This window comes from Pistacia vera, unplaced genomic scaffold, assembly GCF_008641045.1.
Source record: "Pistacia vera cultivar Batoury unplaced genomic scaffold, PisVer_v2 Contig310, whole genome shotgun sequence".
Classification (NCBI taxonomy): domain Eukaryota; kingdom Viridiplantae; phylum Streptophyta; class Magnoliopsida; order Sapindales; family Anacardiaceae; genus Pistacia; species Pistacia vera.
In genome coordinates this window covers 1,322,159-1,332,367 of record NW_022196125.1, presented here as the reverse complement: position 1 = coordinate 1,332,367, position 10,209 = coordinate 1,322,159, and the positions used below count along the sequence as shown (strand labels likewise).

The following is a 10,209-nucleotide window of genomic DNA, read 5'->3' as shown; positions in this document are numbered from 1 at the left end:
CTAAATTAATAATCCCCCAAAGACTTTTGACCTATGGAATAACTCAACAATTGACCTCAACTTGTTATAAGAAAGATAAAGAGTTGATGAGTTGAAAGAGTAGTTTACGATTGAAACGAGAGAGGTTTTAAAAGTTAGGCGGAAAGATCGAGAGTGGAGAGATTTGGAGTTACAGGTAACAGATACTAGTGTATACGCTACTATACTAAACTCCTTTTATTTACAAATCTCAATTTCAATTAAAAAAATATAAATATTATACCGTATGTATGTCTAATCAATCATAAATATATTATAGTAAGCAACGATTTCGTAGATAAATTATATTCTCTAATCAATAATTGAATTGCTAGAGATTTCTCTACTCTCGGATCACTAATCGAATTGAAAGCATGGTTATCAAATCGTGTATCGTATCGTGTATCGAAACCCTAATTTTTTGAATCGTATATCGCGTATCGTATCGTAAGATACGTCTTTTTCAAAAAAATTAATAAAATAATCAAAATTTTCTAAAAATTAATATAATCCCCAAGATTAATTAAAGAATTTTGTAGTATTATTGACTTTAAATTACGGTATTACATAATCAAAATTAATCACAAAATTCTAAGATCAATGTTAATATATATATCTCCACTTATATTATTATTATCATGTAAAATGGGCAATACATATTACTCTTCACTTTCTTCATGCAAAATAGGTAAATTTGGACAGGTTTTAGTGAATCGGGTTGGGTGACCCGGTTTCGACTCAAAATTTTTTTTTGACATTTAGTCCAAATTAATAAAGTCGTATCGATTTATATCGATATTTTTAAGGATACGTATCGTATCGTAGAATATATATCTACGTATAGAATAGTTTAGGATACACTCTCTGATATGTATCATTAGTGACCTATATCGAATTATATCATATGATATTAATCGGATATTGTAGGATACTAACAACCATGATTGAAAGAGATAGATCTCCTTCAATAAACAATAACCGGTATATTTTCCCATGGCCCATGACATACGTTATATTGACAAATTAGAAGACAAAGAATGCCTTGTGAAGTCCCATAATTTGAGCGCAATGGACAAAATTTTGTACAATTATGAAGGCTATGGATAGATATCGTCTTCAATTACTTATTAGATGAAAATTAATGCGTCATTAATAGCCGCGATATATGCCACTCAATCTCAACTCTCAAGCATAGATAAGTAAATAGACCCAAACTCAAACTAAATACAACTCTGGATATGGCATTAATTGGCCTTTTTGAAATCTTCCTGGCAGTCATTTGCTTCTTCCTTCTTCGGTACTTCACCAACAACAATGGGGTGCCCAAGAACTTTCCATTTGTGGGAATGTTGCCGGAGCTTCTGCTCAAAGTTCACAGGATTCACGATTGGGTCACAGAATTATTACAGCGAAGCCAAGGTACTTTTCTGTTCCAGGGGCCTTGGTTTGCTAGCATGGACTTTTTAGTCACGGCTGATCCCGCCAATATACACTACATAATGAGTTCAAACTTCTCGAACTTCCCAAAAGGGCGTGAGTTCAAAGAAATGTTTGATGTTCTAGGAGATGGAATTTTTAATTCGGACTCAGATTTGTGGATAAGCCAAAGGAAAGCTGCTCAAATGTTGATGAATCATCAGAAGTTTCACCAGTTTTTGGTGAAGACAATCAGTGTTAAGGTGGGGAAAGGACTGATCCCAATTCTGGAACATGTAGCCAAGGAAGGGAAAGCAGTGGACTTGCAGGATTTGTTTCAGAGGTTCACATTTGATTCTACTTGCATATTGGTTACCGGCTATGATCCAGGGTGCCTGTCCATTGAATTCCCGGAAGTTCCATTCTCAAAGGCCTTGGAAGATGCTGAGGAATCAATATTTTACAGGCATGTTGTCCCAGAAAGAGTTTGGAAGCTACAAAGATGGCTAGGCATTGGGGAAGAAAAGAAAATGAAGAAAGCTAAGGAGACATTAGATCGAATCGTATTTGAATATATACAAAAGAAAAGAGAGGAGTTGAGCAAAGGAATCCAAGAGAAAGAAGAAGCGGAAGATGTGGATCTATTAACATCATACATGAGTGAAGACTGCAAGGCCGTCGGGTTGAAATTTGTAGACAAACTATTGAGAGATACCATTTTAAGTTTCATGCTCGCCGGGCGGGACACAACAAGTTCTGCTCTCACTTGGTTCTTCTGGCTTGTTTCAAAGAATCCACAAGTGGAAACCAAGATCCTAGAAGAGCTTGAAATGATAATACCAGCGGATAAAATGGCAGCAAAATGGTGGAAGTTTGAAAGTAAAGAGCTTAATAAGCTTGTTTATCTTCATGGGGCATTGTGTGAAGCATTAAGGCTTTACCCACCAGTTCCTTTTCAACACAAGGTCCCAATAGTACCAGACATCCTTCCAAGTGGGCACCATGTTGTTCCAAATAATAAGATCTTGTTTTCTTTGTATGCAATGGGAAGAATGAAGTCGATATGGGGAGATGATTGCTTGGAGTTCAAGCCTCAGAGATGGATTTCGGAGAAAGGAAGGATCAAACATGAGCCTTCGTACAAGTTCTTAGCTTTTAATGCAGGACCAAGAACTTGCCTAGGCAAAGAAGTTGCTTTCACTCAAATGAAGGCTGTAGCAGCCGCTATAATTCATAACTACAATGTTCAAGTAGTGGAAGGGCAGCGACATAGTCCCAATGTATCAATCATTCTTCACATGAGCTCAGGCTTAAAGATGAGAGTACTCAATAGGTGGGCTGAATAGAATCGTGCATGTATAGATGGCTTAAATGCTAGAAATTGAATACAAACAGAGATCAAAGATTTGTAATGATGTTGATATACAAACAAAATTAGAGAGAAAGGTTAACAAAAGATGAGCTCTATAGAGTTGTATAAGAATTGTGACTTCTACTCTTTGGCCGTTAGATTCGAAGTTGTAATAGAATTCTGTCTGCTACTTTTGGCTGTTAGATTCAACGCTGCTTAGTTTAATTGGTTTGATTCAGAATGGCCAAAGCCATCTTAATTTGCCTATCCAAAGGGTAATTATGTTGTTATTTTTGTTATAGGATATCCAAATAATTGTTGTAGAGATATTGTAAGTTTAGATATTTGTTAAATCCCTTACTTTCTTGTTCAAAACTAATAAAAACCTATCACTTTAATGAACAGTAGTTGATATCTGTCAATGTTTAAATTCTATCTAAAACTTTGTTAGTTTAGACTAATTTTATGGCAGTAGCTGCGGACGTTGTTTTGGATTCAGCAGCTATGGACGTTGTTCGGGATCATAATTAGCAGTTTCTTGGTGGCTTTGCAGTTACCTCGGGTTTTCCATTCAAGTCTTCATGCAGAGTTCTTCGCTTTTATTTTAACTACAGATTTTGCTTATGATAACATATGATAAGTTATGGTTTAGAAGTTATTCAACAGTCATCTTGGCTTGTATACATAACAAAGACTTCTCTCCTTTTGGCAACTTCTCTCCTCAATCTTGGCTTGCATTGACATGACTCGTCTTGACCCTCCCTATCCCACGAGCTTCGGACATACTCATGAGACTCAGGTAACTGAGACACGCCATGTTAAATCTGTAAAACCATTAGAAATCTCTTTTTTTGAAATATCATTGCAAAACATTTTCCTCTACGCATCATTATGTGCATACGTCAATAATTTTTTTACAAAAAAAATAAAAGGAATATTTGGTATCAGGTTTTATATCTTTTTTTTTTTTTTTTTTAAAATAAATCTAAAACAAAACATAAGTATGTGATACAAAAGTAAAATCCATCAGTTACACATTTAACAAAATGAAGTCGTGTGGCTCAACCTCGAGCGAATATCACTCTTCTACACGATCCTCTTCTTGACCTGGTGGGGGGAAGGAAATATAAAAAAAAAAAAATTTGTGGTGAGCTAGAAATACTCAGTGAGTGAGGGAAAGGAAGAAAATATTTTAATATACAACAAAACATTTATATTTATAAACTTCCACTTCCATAAACGATTCATATAAACATAAAACATCTTCCAATTTCATGTGAAAATCCTCACCATAACTAGTACCTAGATATGAACCCATCCAACCCGGCAAGGTCTAACATCGTGCAGATTGAATGCAAAATTTATCCTGCTAGGCAGAATCAGTCACCACTCAAGCCTTCGACCCAACGAGACCATGCATCACTCGAGTCGGTACCACATATCATGTCTAGCAATATCTGCCTCACTTAGGCCTTCAACCCCCTTGGACTGGCAAAAACAATCTAATGTAGCGATATCTGCCTTGCTCTGGCCTTCGACCCACTTGGGCGACAAAATCAATCTAATGTAATGATATCTGTCTTGCTCAGGCCTTTGACCCACTTAGGCCGACAAATAACAACTATACGCATATGTAGGATCAAATCAATATCATGAGGGGGATGGATACTATATATGGTGGTTTGAAACTACTATTATCAATATACATGCTTTCAACTCACAATTTTTCATAAATCTCATGCCTTCATTTACAGAGAAACATATAACATTATATTAAATCACAATAATACAATATGAGGCTAAAAATACAAGTTTTAATAACAATTTAGCCAAATTTTTGTATTATCAATAATTCTTGCTCAAGACATATCGAAATCCAATCATTGTCAAATCTAAATGATAATTTTGTATTAAACACATTTCCATAACAAAAATCAAAGGATTTAAGAAAAATAAAACATTTATTATACTAGAGTAAATTATTTATTTATTTTTTTGCTAAAAATAAAAGTTAGGGTTTTGGATTTTCCACTCACTCCCCTGAAGCTTGTCCCAAATAACGAAAACCCTCAAAAAGCTTGGTTGTCCTCCTCCTATTTGAACCAATTCTTTGAAAAAATTAGCTTAAACCCTAAACTTGGGAAAATGAGGGGAAAAAAGATAAAAATTTACCCAAATAAAAGCTTACCCACGGATAATGCACGCCCAAAAAATCGATTCCCTAACGAAAATGGGGTCAAAACCGCCCTTCTTCCCCTTTTCTTCCTTCTCCTTTCTCCTTTCCCTTTTTCTCTTTCTCTTTTTCTTCTCTTCTTCCTCCTTCCAGTCGACTGAAACTGGATCTAAGTTGAGTGAGTGGAAAATCTATTTGCCCCCTTAATTTTTGCGCTATTTCCCCTGGCACGTCAGTATTTTTATCACAAAAGGACCCCTAAATTATCTGCAAGGTCCCAAGAAATTGAATATTTTCACTTAAACCCCCAACAAAAAACTTTATAAATTAATAAAAGCACCCCAACCCACCCATAGTTGCCAAATTCTGGCAACCACCGTCGGTGGTGGCCGAAATCTATCACAACGGTTCACTACTGGCCGATAATGAGCCGATCTGTCCTTTTTCGGTCAAACCCACATTGGATCTGGCCAAAAAATGTCAGATCTGGTGGTCAACGACGGCCATATCTTTGGCCGTCGATGACGGCTAGATCTAGCTGTAAATCTGGTCTTTTCCAGCCAAATCCATGGTAAATCTGGCTAAAAAAGGCCAGATCGACGCACGAATGGTCAGATTTGGCCTGTCGTGCCCCGTAACGCCAGATTTCGGCCAAATTCTGACGATAGTAGACAAAATCTGGCAACTGTAGGTGGGTGGGGGTGTTTTTTTTATTTTACAAAAATTTATATATTAAGGTGTTTAGTTAAATTAGCAAACCTAATGGATTTTTTTGTCAATTTTAAATTTTACCTCGAAATAATCACCCAACTCTACCTACAAATAATATTTCAAAAATACTACTCAAAATACTATAAAAACACCCCCAAAGAAACTTTCAAAACTTACAATTTAGTCCAAATTCCAGAATGTTCACTACCCAGCGAAAAAAGTCTTCTGCTGCAGCACCAGATCTGTAAATTTTCAGTACAGTCCCAATGTATTAAATATTATCACTTGAACCTTAAAACTTCTAAAAACTTGCAGTTCACCCCCTTTTTCACCCATTTCCCAGCAACATTTCAACTTAACTCAAATTACTAATATGGAAAAGTCGTCCCTTTCCAAACCAACCACCAAATATCACACAATACACCAAACATTAACTTTATAACTCAAGTGATTAAATTTTTTGCAAAACAAATGAAGACTTGAACATTCTACACAAACCATTTCACACTTCAAGTTAACCAAAACACTTCCATTTATCAATCAGACAAATCAGTCCACCAAATTGACTAGATTTCTCTTTATCAACTCAAATCAAGAAATCACAAGCAACCAACAAAATCTTTTCATTTATCCAACATAAAAAAATGAGAAAACATGCAAAAGTCATAACAATGCATAAATATATACAACATACATGAACACAATGCGGTATGGGGGTTATATGCATAGCATACATAACAAAGACTTCTCTCCTCTTGGAAACTCAGAATAAGATGCCTTAATTGATAACAAAGGTTCTCTCCTCCTTGCCAACTCAGAGTAAGATGGCTTATTTGATTCAAAAAAAAACAAAAAAAGAGAGAGAGAAAAAAAAATACACCCTTCTAATCCTCCTAGGCAAAACAGGCTTTCAGACCCACTTCTCTCATATTTACGGTGAAGAAAATGAAGCCGATAAATCGGTTAATCTTGGTCTTTCTCATCAGAGCCTTCATTGGTGGTAGTACTTTGCTCCTCGCATATGCATTTACCTTTGTTATCTTTGCGGGTTAAGGTTTTTTATGTCCCCTTTTTTGGTTTTTTTTTTTTTTTTTTTGTTGCAAATTTCAACTCAACTCAAATTACTAATATAGAAAAGTCGTCCCTTTCCAACAAACCACCAATATCACAAAATACACCAAACATAACTTTAACTCAAGTGATTAAATTTTTGCAAAAAAAATGAAGACTGAACATTCACACAAACAATTTCACACTTCAAGTAACAAAACACTTCCATTATCAATCAGACAAACCAGTCCCACAAATTGCTGGGATTTCTCTTATCAACTCAAACAGGAATCACACCAACCAACAAAAAAAAGAGAGAGAGAGAGAAAAATACACCTTCTAATCCTCCTAAGCAAAACAGGCTTCAGACCCACTTCTCCATATTTACGATGAAGGAAATGAAGCTGAATAAATCGGTTAATCTTGGTCTTTCTCATCCGAGCCTTCATTGGTGGTAGTACTTTTCTCTTCGCGTATGGATTTACCTTTGTATCTTTGCGGGTTAAGGTTTTATGTCCCTTTTTCGGTATTTTTTTTTTTTTTGAAACTTCTTCCGAATAAAGTTCCACTGTATTGTAGCTTCGCCAAAAAAAAAAAAAAAGGATATATTGATAGTATTATATTTGCATTCAAAGATATATATCTCGAAGGCATAATATTGTCTCTATTGACGCTTGTTTGGCGCGCAATGACTCGCACGTGGGGAAACGCTTGACTAACTCAGGAGACACACGTGATGGATACATGGGATTTGAATATGGAGCTGAGATTATATATTTTGCAGAAAAATGAATAAGAGATTGGCAAGAGGGGTTTTTATAGTGGTTCGGATGCAAAGCGACTTCTACATCCAGTTTATTGATCTCTGACTATTTCTATGATTTTTGCCGTAAGGCATACAAAGATGAAGAAATACGTGTTTACACAGAGAGAATAAAATGAAACTCAAATCTCAGCCCTGCCCTCCGACCTCCTTCTTGGGAAGAGAAATGCCCATTTATTCACATTTGCAATCAATGCAATGAGTGTTTGCAAGCTGCCTGACACATGGAAGGCCTCGTCCATTCATCTCTTTGAAATGAGATAAAGTTTGTGAGAATATCTTTGGAGATATGGGCTTGGCAGCTGGTACAGAGAGACTTAATTGTGCGACATAGGCTTGACTTTTGAGGCAAAACAGAAGCCCTCCAGTTTTGAAGTGCGAATCGCGCTGAGAAACTAAGTCTGTGATTGAATTGCTGCAGTTCGAATGAAATGTTGAAAGACGATCAGAAATCTGTTAGGAAAACAACCAGAAATCTGTTAGGAAAACGATCAGAAATCTGTTAGGAGCGACCAGAAATATGGGAGGAAAACGACTAGAAAATGGTTAGGCAGCGACCGAAATCTGTTAGAGAAAACGACCGAAATCTGTTAGGAGCGACCAGAAATCTGTTAGAAAAACGAACAGAAATCTGTTAGGAAAAAGACTGAAATCTGAAATCTGTTAGAAAAACAACTAGAAACTGTAGGAGCTCGTCCTGAAAGGTCAAACGAGCCAATCTGAGCAAACGAGCTCAATTGAGAGCAAAACGACCTCGACCGAGAGGTCAAAACGAGCTCAAAAAGCAAAACGACCTCAATTTTAGAGGTCACAAACGAGCTAATCTGAGCAAAAAGAGCTCAACTTGAGCAAAACGACCTCGACCTGAGAGGTCAAAAAGAGCTCAAAAGCAAACGACCCCAATTTTAGAGGTCAAAAACCTCTCCTCGACCTGAGAGGTCAAACGACTGAATGAGCAAAACGACCTCAACTTGAGAGGTCAAAAACGAGCTCAATGAGCAAAAGACCTCAATTTTAGAGGTCAAAACGAGCTCAATGAGCCAAAACGATCTCGACCTGAGAGGTTTTTAAACGAGCTCCAAAAGCAAAACGACCCAATTTTAGAGGTCAAAACGAGCTCAATGAGCAAAACGACCTCGACCTGAGAGGTCAAAACGAGCTCAAAAAGCAAAATGACTCAAATTTAGAGGTCAAAACGACATCTCCCGACTTGAGAGATCAAAACGAGCTCGACTGAAAAGGTCATGACGAGCTCGACTGAGAGATCATTACGGCTCTACCTAAGAGCACAAAAGATCAGCGATTTCAGCAGATCTAAACACGTGATTTGAAGCTAAAGATCCGCGATCTAAAGCTGAGGATCAGGATGGCCGGCGGTGCGATCTGCGATGGCCACACAATCGGAGGAACTTAATACGTGCGACTGCAATCTGGCCACGCGATTGGAGAATTCTGATGCGCGATCGAAGAATTCTAACGCGCGATCTACGATCTAGCACGAGACAGGAGAACCTGATGCGGGTTGAGACTGAGACGCCATCAAGGAACTCGGACGCAGGTTCGAGAATCGGACCTGCATGGGCCACCAAACTGTTGACGCTTGATTTTGGACGCCAAAGACTCGCACGTGGGAAACGCTGAGCTAAATCAGGAGACACAGTGATGGATACATGGCATTTGAATATGGAGCTGAGATGATTATTTGCGAAGAAAAATGATAAAGATTGGCAAGAGAGGGTTTTTATAGTGGTTCGGATGCAAAGGACTTCTACATCCACTGTTATTATTGATCTCTGACTATTTCTATGATTTTTGCCCGTTAAGGCATACAAAGATGAAGAAATATAGTGTTTACAAGAGAGAATAAAAATTAAACCAAACTAGCCCGCCTCCTGCCTCTTTCTTTGGGAAGAGAAATGCCCATTTATTCACATTTGCACTCAATGCAATGAGTGTTTGCAAGCTGCCTTGACACATGGAAGGCTCTCGTCCATTCATCTCTTTGAAATGAGATAAAGTTTGTGAGAATATTTTGGAGATATGGGCTTGGCAGCTGGTACAGAGACATTAATTGTGCTGACATAGGCTGACTTTTGAGGCAAACAGAAGCCTCCAGTTTTTGCAGTGCATAATCGTGTTCAGAAACAAGTCTTCTGAGGTCATGTGCAGTATCGATGAAATCTGTTAGAAGACGATCAGAAATCGTTAGGAAAATAACCAGAAATTGTAGGAAAACGATCAGAAATCGTTAGGACAGGAAAATGTAGAAACGACCGAAATTGTTAGAGCGACAGAAATCTGTTAGAAAAATGACTAGAAACTGTGTAAGGAAAACAACCAGAAATCTGTGTAGAGAGCGACCAGAAATCTGTTAGAAAAACGACCAGAAACTGTAGGAAAACGACCTGAAATCTGAAATCTGTTAGAAAACGACCAGAAACCTGTTAGGAGCTCATCCTGAGAAGGTCATAACAGCTAATAGAGCAAAACGAGCTCAACTTGAGAGCAAAACGACCTCGACCTAAGAGGTCAAAACGAGCCAAAAAGCAAAACGACCTCCAATTTAGAGGTCAAAACGATTCAACTTGAGAGCAAAATGACCTCGACCTGAGAGGTCAAAACGAGCTCAAAAAGCAAAACGACCTCAATTTTAGAGGTCAAAATGAC

General features: G+C 37.4%; 1 protein-coding gene and 1 long non-coding RNA gene across 3 annotated transcripts; one reads left to right on the top strand and one right to left on the bottom strand.

Moving 5' to 3' along the window:
* The first annotated feature begins 1,191 nt into the window (after positions 1-1,191).
* Positions 1,192-3,243, top strand: LOC116136341 (alkane hydroxylase MAH1-like). Its single transcript, XM_031422049.1, has one exon. It carries the CDS (start codon positions 1,257-1,259, stop codon positions 2,778-2,780), a length of 1,524 nt encoding a protein of 507 aa, XP_031277909.1. The 5' UTR covers positions 1,192-1,256; the 3' UTR covers positions 2,781-3,243.
* A 544-nt stretch (positions 3,244-3,787) lies between these two features.
* On the bottom strand, positions 3,788-5,089 carry LOC116136342. 2 transcript variants are annotated; one of them, XR_004129022.1, is made up of 4 exons: positions 4,974-5,089; positions 4,822-4,878; positions 4,076-4,406; positions 3,788-3,892 (listed from the first exon to the last, which is right to left on the bottom strand). It is a non-coding gene; the product is annotated as an uncharacterized LOC116136342 (long non-coding RNA). The 2 variants fall into 2 exon arrangements; XR_004129021.1 differs by having other exon boundaries at positions 4,076-4,878.
* Positions 5,090-10,209: the final 5,120 nt, after the last annotated feature.